At 38.1% G+C, this 17,468-nt stretch overlaps 1 protein-coding gene across 12 annotated transcripts in view; it reads left to right on the forward strand.

Annotated features, from left to right (window-relative positions):
* The window catches only part of LOC137284579 (sorbin and SH3 domain-containing protein 1-like), a 171,532-nt gene that overhangs the window by 101,122 nt on the left and 52,942 nt on the right, over nt 1-17,468 (forward strand). For 4 of the 12 annotated variants that reach the window (XM_067816435.1, XM_067816436.1, XM_067816433.1 and 1 more), the window contains 10 exons: nt 830-1,090; nt 2,324-4,246; nt 7,606-7,656; nt 8,621-8,695; nt 9,290-9,489; nt 10,771-11,059; nt 11,523-11,609; nt 14,116-14,312; nt 14,767-14,845; nt 15,921-15,971. In XM_067816435.1, the coding sequence (XP_067672536.1) occupies nt 830-1,090; nt 2,324-4,246; nt 7,606-7,656; nt 8,621-8,695; nt 9,290-9,489; nt 10,771-11,059; nt 11,523-11,609; nt 14,116-14,312; nt 14,767-14,845; nt 15,921-15,971 (3,213 nt within the window). Of the gene's footprint in view, nt 1-829; nt 1,091-2,323; nt 4,247-7,605; nt 7,657-8,620; nt 8,696-9,289; nt 9,490-10,770; nt 11,060-11,522; nt 11,610-12,524; nt 12,579-14,115; nt 14,313-14,766; nt 14,846-15,920; nt 15,972-17,468 lie in introns of all 12 variants that reach the window. The other 8 variants (XM_067816437.1, XM_067816439.1, XM_067816443.1 and 5 more) reach the window with 3 other exon arrangements.

Raw genomic sequence — 17,468 nt, forward strand, 5'->3', positions numbered from 1 at the left:
AAGACTCAGACACTTGTAGTGCTTGTAGTAGGTAGGACATGGTGCTAACACACTAGGACATCCAGTTGGACAAGGCCATATCTCTGGCTCAGAACACGTTGCTGTTGTACAAAGTAATCATAACCCAAAGGTTATCATAATTTCCAGACAGTAACATAGACAGTTGTATTAGTAAGGCTTTGTACAAAGGCACCCAGATCTGGAACCATTGGTCATGGAATTGATTGGTGGTCAGGCTTGGTGATTTGGTCACTTGTATGTCACTGCTAGATCATCTTGTCCATTTACAAGTAGCCTTTCTGTACCTTAATACCTCTGCATGAGACATTAAGAGAACAATTTAGTCTTCTATATATCTCCACTAACTTTTGGTGGGGTCTTTGCTACTGACATGGTTTTCTTCAATGTAGTTATTGCCTTGTTCAGCTGAATGTCCTGTCTGTCCTGAACATGATATCTTCTAACAGAGATTAATTTGCTTCAGATGTACACACTACTTCTCTGATTCAAATTAAACATTGACAGCTTTAAGTGTAGCTTGCATGTAAGCTTATTTTAGATTATGATTCAAAGATGGAGTTTGATTTACTTGATAACGTCTTGTAGTTGCTGTAATATGCTCTTCAACCATCTTGCTGTGACCGAGTTCAGGCGTGCCATGACTGCGTAATACTTCCCAGGCCATATGCAAGCTGCTGTCCAAAGACCACTAGTCGTTTTGTTTGTAAGAGATGAAATATGTTAATGGATCCAAATTCAGTATTTACTGATTGTACGGGTGTTTCTAAGTTGTATCAGACTTAACTGAAATTTCAAAATTGATTGTCAGAGATGGCAAGGAGCAACCCAACTGCTTCATCCCCAATGTGGTCAGCAACAAAAGCTTCAAGTGGACCTAAAACTATGCCTAAGCCAGCCCCTAAGCCAGTTCCTAAGCAAGCACCTATGCCTGTCTCGAGCTTTGAGCATAAGCAAAGCTCCAGATATGGTAGCTCACCTACGGAAGGCTCAAAGGGCAAATCTTCAAAAGGCTTGGACCTCTTCTTACGGCAGCAAGAAAAATTAATACAGCTGGGTGCAGATGTCAAAGGTAGAATGCTGTATTCTGTCAGCATGAAGCATGACCTCAAGAATGACCTGACCCTGAGTGACCTTGACCTTTGACCTCAGATAACCACACCCGCAATGCAGGCTTATCTGGAGTGCACGTTTGCCAAACTCTTTGATAATACACAAGTGTGTGTTTTCTATTTTTTATAATTTTTTTTGACAAATAACATCTTATGCAAAATTGGTTCATGTCATACTTTTCCACTCAAAGTAATACTGACTGTTTCTGTGTTAAGTCATTTCTACAATACAAGTTTATAGCGACTGAATGAGTAGAATTTTTGGTATGTGCAGGCTGTTACTTTTTGAATCAAAAGGTTTTAGTGTATAATCTGTTAGTGAATGATAACTGAAACCTTTTGAACAAAACCGTAACATCAGAGCTTTGAATCTATCTTTTGTCACAGCTGACCACAGACGATTAGACATTGAAAGCAGACATCACTGTCTCACAAAGGAAACCATAGTGCAATGTTTTTCAGCTGACTGAGAAAAAATGAGGGTGTCATCAGACCAATATCAACAGCATCTATGCTGTGTTGAAAATGTATTATGAAAATTCAAAGGTAGTGGACATGTCTGATGTCATTTGGTAAAGACCTTTGGTTCTGGAAAAAGACATTATGGTGGACACTCATTGATCATAAGATTTTTCTAAATTTTGATCACTGATGGTATGATTCCTCTGAGTTGAAAATTTGAGGTAAGTTTACCGATGGGAAGATGCTCTAATCTGGGTTGAGTCCCCAGAGTGTACAGGTAGCCAGTAGCAGGTGGATGATTCTATGTATCAGCTGTGAGGGAAGATTGCAGCTCCCTCTCCTACACTCTACACATGGTTACAGTTGCTGAATGTCTTCAGTTGTTGTTACAGTTTGGTTCTGTTCTGTTGGTACATCGTAACCTAAGGCAGTTTTTCATCTCCTTTCATCACATGCTTCTGTAAGTCAGTGACTCAAAATCATGTGTACACAGTTGAAATCATGTGTACTGTTTTCATGCAAAACTGCCTTAGTAAAAGTTGGAACATAGGTGTTTTGAATTTCTAACAAGATTAAACATTACAGTAGGTGACTTTGTGAAAGATGCTTTTGAGGTATTTCAGTTATGTTCCAACTTCTTGTTCAGTTCTTGCACTGTGTTTGATTTATATTTATTACATCACTCATTTTTGTTGAGTTCAAAGTATTCACCAATTTCATTTTCTCTGTAGAAGTTGATATGAGTCTTGCACGGACATCAAGCCAAGCACCACCAGCAAGACAAAACTTCCCTCAATCCCCTGCTGCAGAGAGCTCAAGACCCTCATTCGGACAGACACAAAACCGTGATGGAGTACAGCCCCAGTTTGGCCAGTCCTATCCTCCACAGCAGCCCCAGATGACTCAGAGGCAGATGGGACCAAGAGATTTTGTGCCAACTATTGGACCAGATAGGAGGCCAAACTATGGCCAACCCACACCTCAACAACCACTGCCAGCAATGTCACAGAGCCCATTTGGTCAATCCTATAGTCAACAGTATGTTGTTCAGCACGGCCAGCCTTACTCCATCCCTCCTGGACAGCCATTCCCCCAACCACCCCCATATGACAGACATAGAGAACTTAGTCAACCTTTCCCAACACCCCATTCACCTCGACCCTTGTCTCCTGAACCTCCACGACAGGGGCATCAACAAGGGTACCATCCCCAGTATCAGCAGTCAGGACAGCCTGCAGGCTATGACCAACACCAAACCCAGTTTCAGACTCCACATTCACACCCCCAACCCCCAGCGGCACCTTACTATACCCCTTCTAGAAGCATAAGTGTGGACGAAGGGGCAAGGGTTATTCCAATTACTATACAGACTTCTCAGCCAAAGCCTGAGTCGAAGCGTTCGAGGAGTACCAGTGAGGGAGAGCCGCTGGGTTTTGGTACGCCCCCTGTTGGTAATTCAGGGTTCCTGTCATGGCAGAGTGGCATGTCAGACCAGCGAGGAGGAAATTTTGCTCCAGGATCTTATGCTACCTTACCAGTCAAGAAGTCTCATAGGCTTCAGGAGGAACCTTCAGGTCCCAAAATTCTGGAAAACAGTACTTTTGCCCCAGGATCATATTCCACCCTCCAAGTTAAGAAGCCATCCAGGTCTCAGGAGCAACAAGTTCCAGTGTCTCGAGACCTAGAGTCTTCAAGATTTGGTGGTCCATCCCAGCCAACAAGACTTGGGGATCCGTCAATGTCCAATAAACAGGATGGACCGCCTGTGCCCATGAGACACAGTGATCCTAGAGAGTCCAGCAGAAATGCTGGTTTATCAGAGCCCATTAGAAATGGTGGTCAGGCAGTGCCAGTCAGGCATGAATTTGGTCCTAAAGACCCCCCAACTTTTGGTGGAGGCAGCAAGGAATATGCTAAGTATGGTAGTGGTCCCACAGAGTCTGCCAAATATGGTTTAAGCCCCAAAGAACCTACCAAATATGGTGGTGGTCCACCAGAGTCTTCCAATTACGGAAGGGCTACTACTGATTCTGCCAATTATGGTGCTGGATCATACGCCACTTTACCTGCTAAGAAATCTTCATGGAAGAAAGAAGAGACAACTGATGCTAGGGATGATGATGGACACTTTGATTTCAATCTCTATTCCACACTTCCGACCATAAAGCCACTTAGATCACACAAGAAAGTTGACTTTGTTGGAATAAAAGATACTAAAAATAACATGTCTGTTAGTGAACAGCATATACCAGATCGTAGACCAGATCAAACCGTAGGAAGCTTCATAGAACCAAAACGAAATCAAAGTAGTTTCACTCAGCCAGAACTCAAGCCTCAGGCATCCAGAGACACAGAACAAACGGACTTCTCACAGCCACTATGGACCAACACAGACCTCTCAAACAACCTGTTGGGAGGACTGGAGGCTGAGTCCAGGTCACCTCCGAGCTCAAATGTGACGAGCTCCGATTCGAGAGACACAATCATTTCCAAAGACTCACTGATTCCAGTCCAGGTTGTCCATGAGGAAAAAGGAGTAAGGAGCCCAGGAGTGCTTCCAGATCAAGGAGCGTCCCAGGATAGATCTGGATTGAGCCTTGGTCCCAGTGCTGGTCCCAGCGCTGGTCTTGGTGGTCCCAGCTCCTGCAACACAGGTATTGGTTGACTGATGACTGTCTTGCTCAGTCCAGCAAGATTGCAGTGCATGGCAATGGAGCACAAGTCACATGACCAATCACATGACTCACCCAAGGCATGGTCGGTGTTTGTGTGTGCCATGGAGTTACATGTAGTTGCATGGAACTAACACACACACACACACACACATACTGACACTTAACTTTTTGAAAAGTGTGTTATTTGTTTTGGGGCAACCCACATTTCATATTTCAACTTGTAACTTGTTGTTTTTAAAAATGTTAGTATTGATTAAAGTCATTAAGCTGATTATTTTTACTTATCATATTTCACCAACTGAAAATATTTATCCAGTAAAAATTGTTTTCATTCATATGATCATTTAGCATTCTGCAAGTGTTCATCATCACCATAAGTGTCATCATTCATCCTGTAGATATTAGTGTTGTGACATTGCCTTTGATGTAATGTAGACGACCTATGGGTTCTAGTAGCATGAGTCAGCAAGACGCCATGTTTATATTGGTTGGTGCTTTATATACATGATTTAGAAAGAATCTACATTTTGGACTCTCTGAGATGAAAGTGTTTCCTATGCATATCCTGCATGTAGAAGCTTCCGGCCTTATGAAGATGCCAGGATGCATGTTTTCGGAAACGAAAGGGAATTTCAAGTATTTGCCTCAAAAATGCAGTTTGGCTGTGATAACCTATATATGCTGATTCCCGCACCCATGCTTATTGAATTTTCAGAAATTTATCTGGCTTTTTAACAGGTAGACTATTGTTGTCTTAACACTGTAACAATTAAATGTAGACATGCCTAATTGTAAACTGTAAGGCGTTTTGACAAGCACATTCTAATCAAAATCTCACATGAAATGTAACAAATTTATGTTGTCCATTATGTATGTTAATGTTGTAGTTTAACATCAATGGTGATCAGTGAGCATCTAATTAAAGTACATATTTATATGAAAACTAATATTCACAATTAATAATCACCTGTAAATGGCAGACCATTGACATATACATAGATCTGCATTTTCCCACCCAAGTTGAGATAGTAGATATAGAAGTGTTGTAGTTATTTGACTAGTTAGTGTTGAATGACGTGGTGATTGTGTATGTAGGAATGTGAGAGAATCTTAGATTTTATAATGTTGATGATAATTACATACCGTTGTTAGGTTCTGACCTATGATAGGTATATGCATAAGTATTTGTCAACTTGTCTAACCTCTTTTGATTTTTTTTTTCAGTTTAACATTTGTATTTTTCACAATTTAAAGGATTATTGACCTAAGATTTTTGTATTTATTGTGCAGAACTTTCATAAAGTGTAGTATTTATAGAGTATACGTTCTTATTATAAAATGGTTTCTTAATTCAGTTTGAAGGTAAAAGTGAAATTATGTGCTTTGGAACGTTTCAGTGCCTTCATGCCAAATGTTTTCACTCTTTGCCCTTGAATATTGGTAAAAAAACAATTAGACTCAGCTACATTTAAATCACATATACATCAATAGTGATTACTCTGACAAATATTTACATCCAGTGATCAAACTTAACAGAATAGTTTTGGATTTGCTGGTCACTTCAGGTTTGAAGTTTGACCAGTATTTGGTTAGGTGGCAGTGAGAGGAGACAACTCTCAGCAGTGTCTGAATTAATTACACGACTGTAGTAATTTTGTGTTATTTGTAAAGCTGTTTGTGCCAAAGTTCGTAAACTTCAGACTTAATTACACTGGTGCTACCTTTCCTTTAGGCCTTCTAATTGTTTTATGCTCTCCAGTGTGACATGAACTATTGGTGGCCTAGTGGTAAGGGTGTTTGCCATCCTTCCAGACTCCTGAGTTTAGTTTCTATCATAGTGTCCCTAACACAAATGGTATACAGTATTGCTTGATGTGCTCATTTGTGAGTCTTACAGGGTAATCAAACCATGTTGGTATCCCTTGAGGATTGCTCAACACAGACAGTAGAGATCACATGAGTACTGAGATATAGCTTGTTTGCCCTCATTGTTACGTTTGACCTTTATGTTTTATTACTATGTATTATCAATATTGATAATACCCCAACTATCATGACAGTGTTGTTGGCTCCCATAGACAATTTGCATTTGATTGCGTTCATCAGTGTAATGCCATACCGCTCAATAAAGGTCAGAAGCCATGCGAAGGGGAACCGCTTTCCTACATGTACTCAGGGAAGAGCTGTTATTCTTGTATTACATCGACTGTAGATCGGGAAATTCTGACAAGGTGTCAGTGATGGTTACTGGCTTTGTCAGATGAAATACTCAGGGTCACTCTGTTTTGTGGAAATATTTTATATTCCAATTTCAAAATGAAATGATTTAAGGGAAAAGTTGAATTCTGTTAACACACGAGTATGAATGAAGTCAAGTTTAGATGTTATTACAATTGTAGGTTTGAAATACTAATAGTCTTTATGTGTAATAATATGTCATATACACATTTTGCTTTGGTTAAACATTGACATTAAGTATCACTTTGTGGGTATTTCAGTGAACTTCTCAGCTTTGTTTTATGTGTAAGAAGTTTTGTCTGTACTCTGGTTTGATACTGAAACTTTTAAACAAAATTAAAAAAAAATCTCTTTCTAATAATAACAAACTTCAAAATATCAGTGTTGATATCTGTAATCAAGAACTGGGTCTGGTATTTTTCATGGCGGAGGTATATATTCCCTTATCTTATGTTACTTCCATACATTGATAGTGTTGTAGTTAGCTGCTGTGACTTAGCTCCCTGGTAGGACAAGTCAGTAGGGGAACAGGCCTTCCTACACTGCCTGATGTATCTAATCTAGACTCTAGTGCACATCTAAACCTTGCAGCCTTATCTAGGAAAGGGTTTAATTCAGAGGAATATGATAGGAAAATATGTAGGTTTGTAGCAGGGTGCTAGGTTGCTGAAAAAATGGTTGTATTTTAAAAACATGGCTGCTAGGAGGATGGATGGTTTTGTTCAGTGGGGTAGGACTGTTTTCTTCTCGTTAGATAATAAGGTTTCTGAAAGATAAGGTTATATGTTATTGTGTGTTGTGAAGGAATCTGACCTCAGTCAGGGAAGGGAAGATTCATCATATAAGTCTTTCGGAAACAGATTTAATTGCGATAGTTTCTGCTATCATGAACCAGACACAAATGTCATGTGGATTCATTTGAGTGAGCAGAATGAGACAGTTGCTTATTACATGTCATGTTTGGAGTTACATGTATTTGATTTGTTTGAAACTAGTGATTAGTTTTTATTTAAATGTGATGTGTACATATGTTTTTGCTGACTCTGTATTTCTACCACCATTGAGTGCAGTAAGTGACAGCATTTGTGTATCTGTTTCAGAAGACTCTTTCAGTAGTCCTGTATCACAGTCCATCAACGCATCCTACTCAGGTGGGTCTCATGGTGTGTGGGTCTCCTACAACGGTAGCTATCTAGACAGGGTGGTCACATGACAAGTGGGTCTCATACAGCTGTAGATTTTTAGAGGGGCGGTTTCTGACAGGGGTAGCTCTCCAGACAGGAGGGTCTCATGGTATTCGAATCTCCTACAGCTGTAGATTCTCTGACAGGGGTAGCCCTGTAGACTCAAGGTGATCTCATGGTGGATGGGTCCCCTACAGCCTTAAGCCTGTGGACAGGCTTGTCTCTGGAAAGGGTATTTCTTTACACAGTGTCATCTCATAGTGGATGGGTGCCCTACAGCCTTAAGCCTGTAGACAGGCTCGTCTCTGGAAAGGGTATTTCTTTACACAGTGTCATCTCATAGTGGATGTATTCTCCTTTTGTTTGAGGTCTGCATTTGACAGGGATACATGCATGTGTAATGGCATTTCAAATTTGAAAATAATAGCCTTTCCTAATTTTTAATTATCGACAGTAGAAATAACTGTCCCCTTACCCCACCCACTTTTACATTTATTGTCTTGTGTAATAAGCCAGACCAATTCTATTTCTTGTTTTACTTCATTTGTCCAAAGGCAGGATTTTGTAGTGCAAAAGTTTTTTTCAGTGCTACTGAACCATTGACCCACCTACCAAGTACTGTGACCTACAGACCTCTGTCCATGTTAAATCTTTGAAGGGTATTTAGAAGTGGAAAGCATAAGAAAAGCCAGGTTTATGGATGTCAGCTTGTTTATTGTGGATAACAACGTTGCAGAGCATATGCTTGCTCCTCCATCAGGTCAGAAAAGTCAGATTTATGGATGTCAACTTCTTTGGGAAAGGGATAACACAGTACGCTCTGAAATGGAGTGTTATCTACAGTAAAGAAATTGACATCCATAAATCTGGCTTTTCTCTGTCCAGGTGTCTTGAATATTGGGTATGTCATATAATACGAATCTGTTCACAGACAAACCTCAAGCTGCCACACTACCTGGTATTTCCCATCAAAGATCAGGGTCATCTCCATCATCAGCTAAAGCAGGTTTGTGTCACTTACATCAGTATCTCATCAAATCCCATTTGTCTTGACTGAAAGCTGATTTCAGTGGAATTTTTTAGAAGAATCTGACAACATATTGTCGAGGAGGAAATTTTTGAATTCAGAATTTTTGTCTTCATTAGTTCTCTACCCTTTATCTTGAAACAAACAGTTTTTACCTAAATTTCAAAGTTTCACAATTTGAAACAGTTGAATTTTTAACTTGGCCCAAACAACTTAACTAATCTAGCCACTTACCTCAAATTGTCTTCTAAATTTGATTTTGATACCAGTTTGAGTTCATTCTGGGAATTTTCCTGCCTTTCCTCAAATTTGAGTAAAAACGCTAACCTGAGTCAAAAATATATTTGTATCAAGAAATCGGGATCAGGCGTTTGACTGACCAAACTTCAAGTCAGTATTGTGTATGTATATTAGTTATCAGTTCATTGTGTCTAATCACGGCATCAAGTACAAAGTCTGTTCGTCATACTTCAACGCGAATGAGTGAGTTAGTATCATAATGATACATGACCTATCGAAAAATATACAGAGAGAAAATGAGAGATGAGACAATCAAAATCTGTTGTTTTACAGGTGTGTGGACACCTGGTCTTCAACCATCAAAATTCCGACCAGATGTCACACCGCCCAAATCAGAAGGAAAGAAAGAAGAGCCAAGCCTAAAAAATATCGCACCAGTGTGGACGCCAGGAGGCAGTCCCGCTCGAGCCAGGAAAGAATTCAAACCTGTAAAGCTAGACACATCTAAGACTATATCTCCTAAGCCAAAACAGGTAAGTCATGATGGATGTTAAGTATTTATTAGTGATTACAATGCTGGTGTTAGCCAGTGTCAGGATATAGCTGGGAAATAGGTGCCAGATTCCGCGAAAAACTGTTCCCAGGAGAAATGGCATGTAAGGGAGGAGAAATAGTGGGATTTTATGGATGCTTCTTTTGACTTTTCAAAACCATATTTTGTTTCATTCTTCATAGAGACACGAGTCCTTTTCTATGTAGCTCTGGACCTAGATTTTTTAATCTCTCATAGTGCGAAGATAGTCGTAAGTGCCATGCATTAGCATTAACTTACAACTGTCTTAGCGGTAGGTGAGTTACGAAAATCTAGGCCCTGCAGTTTATTGTACAGGGTTGCAGGCCCTCGACATATGCTTGATCTGCAAATCATGGGTTTGACTCACTAATATTCCCTGATCATGATCCCTGGTCTAGCACCCAACACAGGTTTCACCACAATAGTGACTGACCATCAACTGCATTATTACTGTTCCCATTTCCAACTGCTATACCATGATATATGATATAATTAGAACCGTGCTTGGTTTTACAAAAATATTTAGTAATAAGGCGTAGATTGTTTGGATGCTTTGTTCATCCCCGTCATTAATGAAGCCCAAAATTAATGACGTTACTTATGAATTGAGTATCATTCAGAAGTGAAAGACATCGTATGCAGTTTGCAACACAGTCATATGGTCAAAGTTATTCCAGTCTCCTTTCACAAGGCACTTCAGTGATTGTAGGTCACTAAAGTAACCTTAGTGCAGTGTTAAAGAATGGGAGTTAAGGGTAACCTTAGTAAAGGTTACTTCATGAAAGGAGCCCCTGTTTTATGTCAAATAACTTAAACACATGTGAAGACATGGTTTTAGCAGTGGGAGTTTTATTTGTGAGGTATGAACATGTTTTTGGCTGAGTTTTGGGTTGATTGTACATAGGTTTTCTCCTATTTTACTGATTTTCTCTTTGGCTCTCTTATGTGAATGCTATAATTTACACCTGAATGTAAATGTTTTGATACCACTTCCTGTAACGGTGTGTTTTTAGATGATGACAACACGTTTGCCTGAAAAATTGAAAAACTGTGGAAGGAAATGTAGAGTATGGTTTATGCATTATAATGTGTAGGATTTTTCATGTTGAGTTTTTAAGTTCATATTAAAATAGTGACGCTTTCCTGTCACGATGTCTTGGGTTAAACACAAAACCAGGATCTAATGCTCCACTGGGGTCCTCAAGACAAGTTATTGCTAGTTTTTATCTGTCTGTTCCAGTACTCAAACCCTCCTTCAGCCACATCGGAACCGCCTAGTTTTTCATGGAAGCCCGAAGAACGGAGTAAACCGGAACTTGATGTACGAGTGGCAAGTGATATATCCGTGACGCCTTCGTCTGTTCCGTCCAGTAGTGTCACAACAAACTCTGTACCGGGACTCTCAGTAGGGGACACGGCTCATATGAACGGCAACGTAGATAGCAGTAGTGCATTAGCAGAAGAAAAAGATGATCTAAGATTACCTCCAACGCAGAGTCCATACATCACCTTGCTGCAGAAGAGTCGAGGTGAGTGCAGCAGCAATCTTGGTTGAGTTATCTCTTGATAACACATCACAATGTTGATGTTAAGTGTAGAAAAACTTTTTTCCTGTTCTTCTTGTAATAAATGTTACAGATTCAGAAAAAAATACTTCATAAATAGATGTTGTAAATACTCTTTCTTCACAATTTTATTCTGTAATCATCTGAAATTCTGTAAATTATTTATCAGTATCATTACCATTGTCTTATGCTTTGTTATACATGTGTTTCTTTCATGTTCAAAACATCATTTTAGGCAAGACCAATTTTCACATTTTAAAATAAAAACCATAATGATTTATTTGCAATCATGTCATAGCTTCCTATGGCGTAAAACATAAATTTTAAAATAAGCCAATAAATTACAAAATAAGAATTTATGAATTTTTTTTTAGATTTATCATATATGCAGGACAAACAACTGAAGCTTTTGTGTATAATCTTGTAGCTCGTGTGTTTTTGGAAAACAAATTGGACAATGATATACCCGATGAAGTTTTCAAACCAAAACGTCGAATAAAAACGTTGAAAACAGGTATCTTCTTCTTAACCCTCCTAGTGCATGAGGGGGACAGAATGTTGTTTGACTTATGTTCATTTTGCATTTTGACTTCCCTCTTACTACCTGTGATGGGTTTTGTTTCACAATATATAGCCACATATATATATCTATTCTGTCTGGTAACTGAGTGCACTTCTCACCAACTGAGTTGGGAGCATTAAGAATGCTTTGAATATTGTTGACCAGAATGTATTGTCCTAGAACAGGATGTGTAGATGTTATTGTATCAGTGTTTAGAAATATGGGATTGTTTTTAGGCAGATCTTTGGCTGAGGGCATTGCAGATTTGAAAGATATATTCATGAAAAAATTGTTGTCAATGTTTAGAAATATGGGATGGAAAACTGTTTTTAAACAAATCTTTGGCTAAGGGCATAGCAGATTTAAAAGATATATTCATGAAAAAATTGTTCTCAGTGTTTAGAAATTTGAGATGGAGAGTTAAACAAAGTTTTGGTTGAGGGCATAGCAGATTTGAAAAAAAAAAATCATAAAATTATTTTTGTCAATGTTTAAAAAGTTGGTATGGAAAATTGTTTTGTAACAAATCTATGGCTGAGGGCATAGCAAATTTGAAAAGTATATTCATAACCAATTTGGGAAAAGTAATTAGATGTGTCATTTTTTATAGTTTGTAATTTCAGAAAAAAAGGAATACAGATTTGTATACATGTAATTGAAAGTTCAGATAGTTACATGGTCTGTAGCCATGAGAGAATATTTTGAAAATATTTAGACAAGGAAGGAAAATTTAATAATTTGACCAAGACGAAATGGATACACAAAAATATTATATAGATTGTTTCAAGGAAGAAAAAAAATTTCCCCAGAGGAAAAGGATACACACAGTTTGAAAGCAGTAGCTGTTGATCATCCATGTTTTTTCAGAACTTGAAAATCTTGATGAGAATTTACTAGACAAACCAATTATGGTGGATGCGGGTAAGACTGTATCAGCTACTCTGGACATATTGGACAGTAGATCGCTTCACGCATTGCTTGCACTATAGTCATGATATTGTACTGTAATTGACCACAACTGTTGACCCCAAAGTTGTTATTGGTATTTCTTGAATTCCCAGGAAGAAATTCGTGCAATCAGATGAAAAAAAATTCAGTTTGAAGTTGTATCATTTTGAGTTAATCCTGATAATTTCAAGTTTTTGAATGGAGTTTCTGAACCTTTTGCTGAAATAATGAAGTTTCCCCAAGCAGACCAGCTAACAATTTGAGGTCCAATCATGAATTCTGTCATAACATCATCATCTTTTTTCAGTGTGATTCACAACCTGGTTCATCATTGATGCTCATTCTTTGGTCAAGGGGAGACTACTCTTGAAGGAACAATATTGCTTGTAATGCTGTTATGGCCAACAGAAATGTAACTGATGTCCTTTTAAAAATGAAGATAGTTACATATATATGAATATCATATTATCATGCTGTTTTTCAAGCAATATCTTCTTTCAAGAAATCTCCTTGTGTGTTATAATGCTATTTTAATCCTTGCATTATCATCATTTTGTCTCTTATCTAACGACCATTGTTTAATATTATTATTTTTCAAATCACATTTACTTTTTGAAGTTTTCTAGCATGCTACATTTGCTTTGAAAAATAATTATTTCAACAGTGCTTCTGAAATTGTAGAAAATTTTACAATTTGGGAACTGATCAGAGCATATTTTCTGTCATTCAAAACAATTTCAGAATCACTTGTATTTCATTAACACGAGTGCTGCACATGTTTGAACAAAATCAGAAAAAGGTTGCACCTTGAAAAAGGTCTACTTTGTTAAAGATACATCTATTGCAATTTTGACTTGAAAGTCATTTTTGCTTTTGCACTACCTTAAAAGGTAAATTATGATGTATTTTTCTTTAATTGCAAGTAATGATATTTTTAGAGATCCAGAATAACTTTTGACATGATAATAATAATAAATCATCTGTCTGTCTGTGTTTGAACCACTAATTTGTTGTTGTGTATAATATGTATTACTGTTTAGTCCATGTTTATCATTTATTTGGAGGTGGAGAAATGTTGCATATTGTTAGGGCTAGGTTTCTGTTTATGTTGATTTTTCCTTGGTTTGGGTATAAAACACTCGCAACATTTTTATTTTTTTAAAGCAATTTGCTGTGATCACACAACTTTTTTTTCGGCACATTCGCTTTCTGCTAGCTCTGTTTAGTTAGTGGTTATGTTCTGGGTTTGGCTAAACTTTTTGTCTTTTCTCATCTTTTATAATTTTATTCTAATATTTCTGTGCAATCGATTCTATTTATATTTCCTTTTAAGTTTTTATGCTTTTTAATATGAGAAAGGAAATATGTGCATTAATCATGTGCTCTGTTGCTGAAGATCATTTCCTTCTTCTGAGACTTTGTAAGACCTGAACATTTCATTTATCGTCAGCTTCTAAATGTTCGAAATGGAAACTACAGATGATGTAAGTAACAGTTGTTTTTTTCCCAGAGGGACAGATTCCTAAAGGTGCAGTGTACCTGGGCAAGAAGGAGGTTGTCGACGGCAACCAGGTACACACAGACTCCTACTATGCCCAGCCTACCACGGAGGAAACAACGACCACCAAAACTGTTGAGCATCGACCCAAGAAATATGATGGAATCGGTCCCTTAGATCAAGAGGGTGTGCCTCTTGCCTTTAGAAAGGTATGGCAGACATTGGAATCAGTGTAGAGCCCTTCTATGCACTTGCAGATCATATTGGCTTTGATTTGTTTGTTAAAGAAAGAATGATTATTCAAATCCTTGTGGATTAAACATTTTCGTGAAACCTGAATTTTGAATAAAGAAGATGTGTGCTATCTTTTAGAATGGTTTGGTAGACATTGAAATAAAGGAAAACATTTTTTTACAATCACAAGTTATATAGTCTCTGCAATTTGTTCACCAGAATGAAACAGTGTGTGGTATTGTATGCATCTGATTTTTTCATGCAGTTTTTCAGCTTTTACAACCATCATATACACTTTGTGAGCTCAGAAATCTGGCCTGTCTGCCTCGTAATATGACGTTCTTGTAAAAATCTTGATACAAGATGTGCTTTTTTAGTTTAATCCAGCACATAGTCAGTGAATGTAAATGATTAACCCAACATTTGCAGAACATTGATGAGGAGAACCAACATGCGTGGTACAAGCAGATGTACAAGAGTCTACATCGGTCTGAGAAGGAAAAGGAAGGTGGGTGTCCATCTGCCACTCAGTCGTACAGTATGGCATGGAGATTCATTACAGTGGTGGACAGAATTTCTTGATGTTCCGACACCATTTCTCATGTTGTTTTCAAAATGCAGGAGTAATCAGTATTATTGCACAGGGGTACTGTTAATTGGTATTGCATTTTTAAATGATCAAACAAATTTCCCTTTGGAAGTTAGGACATACTTTCAAACAGAAGCTTCCATGTATTTCCTTAATTAACCTTTTAGCGTAACATGGCTTCATACTGTCTGAAAGTGTTATTTATACCTCTTCATTTTTTTCTTGCGAAAGCTTTGGTTGATTCTAGACGAAAATATCCACTGCTGTAATCATCCAAGCCCTGCTCCACAAACAGTTGTTTTGCCTCTAGTTGTGATAGTCAGGTTTTTGGAGCCTGTTGTGATGGGGTTGACAGTGAGAGATGTGTAGGTGTGTCTCCTGCAGACAGTCTGGTTTTCACTCCCAGTATAGACACCTCCTGACATAGTGTGGTCCAGTATGGCTGCAGTGTTTTGGTGTTTGCTGTTATCTATTATGCACTCTTGAACATGCACAGTGCGTATACGTGTCAATATATTTATCAATCATTCCCCTGTTGTTTTGCCTGGACTTTTATGGCCAAGTATGTTTTAGATTGAATTTAATGCTAAAATTATTTGAATGTGATAATTTAAGAACGAAAGTAACAGTATGAAAGAAAATGTTCCAGTTGGATGGAGATTCATCTATACTTATTTTATTATGTTTATTTTGACTGACTTCATCAAGAAAGAATCTGCAAAAGTTTTTGCGATGTTTAACAAATTTGGAATTAAAAAAGTCACATGAATATGAATTATTGTATGACACTGAGAATTTAGACACCTTCAGACAGTTCCATATTTAGATATGTTAAAATACTTCTTGTTCCTCATCATACACCCAAGCTTTCTCCCAGTGTCTGTCCTGTATCATGTATAGCTGTAATTATCTCCCTTGATGTGATGTCTGCACTGGTGCTGGCTGTTGTCTGCACTTCAGGAATAGTTATGCAATGTGCACCGGTCTTTTGCAGATGGGATACATGGAATTAACAAGCTCATAGACTCCATTTTCGAGGACGCAGGTGCTTAAAGCATTCGGGTTATGTTGAATGTTTGTTAGAAAGAATTGATAGGCCAGAGTAGTGGAATGTATAGTTTTACTGAAACTTTGAAATTAATTTTAAACTATTTCCTTTTGCAAGTTTTGCAAACGATTTAATACAAATTAAGGATGATGCTGTTTGTCAATGGGAGAGGTTGAAATAATGAGATGTCACATGACTACATTCCCAGCAAGATTTCTTCTGTAGTGGCCTGTCAGTTCTGTCATATCTAGCATGTCTGTGTAGATCACCCATCCAACATCTAAACGCATCACCATCATCACCATCATCACCATCATCATCATCATCATCATCATCATCAACATCATTAACACACTCTGTGTCCATGTTGCTGTGAAGGACACATTCTTCTTTGGGTTTCCATTGTTTCATGCATTTTCTAAAACTGTATTTCTTTGTCATTCTGTTTTCTCAACATCATTAATTGCACATACATTTGGACATATATTGTGACAAAGTTTTAAACCAGATATCTGCTTAGTTTTTGGCAACTTATATGCCATGCTTCTGTTTATTCTGGTAGGTTTTCAATGTTTTGGGTAAATGTTAGAAGACATAGTTCTGTGCCCATGTCCATTATCTTTGATTTCCCACATTAGTAAAATATGTAAAGGAAATTTCTGGGATCCCTGGATGTGATTTTGGTTGAATAGTGTCGGAAGCGGCATAAAGTCTTACTCATTCATAGTCAACCTCGGTGAATCCAGTAAGAACTGTGTAGTTTAACCCAGTTGGTAGTACTGCATGGTAGTATTGTTTGTGTCAGTGTAGACCCCATTCTGCTTGTAGAAATTGTGATATACTTGAATCCCTTCTGTAAATTTACAGAGGCAACTCCTCACTAACCATCTTTCCCACACGTTTTTCAAGCCTGAAGATATTGCTAAGTCATTTCATAACTCGTACCTCTGTCATGCAGAACCCATTTCTAAGCTCATATTTCCCTCATTCAGCAGATTTCTTTACCATGCTTCACATCCATAAACATGAACACTGAACTGATGGTGTCATGTCATAGTAGCATTCGTGCGTCATCTTCATTGATATTTTTAGGGGCGGTGGGATAGCCTTGTGGTTAAAGCATTTGCTCATCATGCTGAAGACCCAAGTCTGATTCCCTATGTGGGTACAATGTATCAAACCCATTTCAGGCGCCCCACTGCCATGATATTGCTGGAATATTGCTAAAAGTGGCATAAAACCGTACTTCTTCACTCACTCATTGTTATTCATAGCCTTTATCAGTGAAAAGTCATTGATGCTTGAAAATCCTTGGTACAGATCCATTTTGTGTCACTTCTGGCGACGTTCTCAAATGTGCATCCTTCCTTTCTTGATGCCTTCCTTCACCATGCCAGAAAGTCTCAACACTATGGCCCTCATGTTTGTCTTGTCAGATGTTTGGCTGTTTGAAGAATATGTCTACATTGTCAACAGCAATGGATAGCCCGTTAC

Source organism: Haliotis asinina, chromosome 5, assembly GCF_037392515.1.
Source record: "Haliotis asinina isolate JCU_RB_2024 chromosome 5, JCU_Hal_asi_v2, whole genome shotgun sequence".
Classification (NCBI taxonomy): domain Eukaryota; kingdom Metazoa; phylum Mollusca; class Gastropoda; order Lepetellida; family Haliotidae; genus Haliotis; species Haliotis asinina.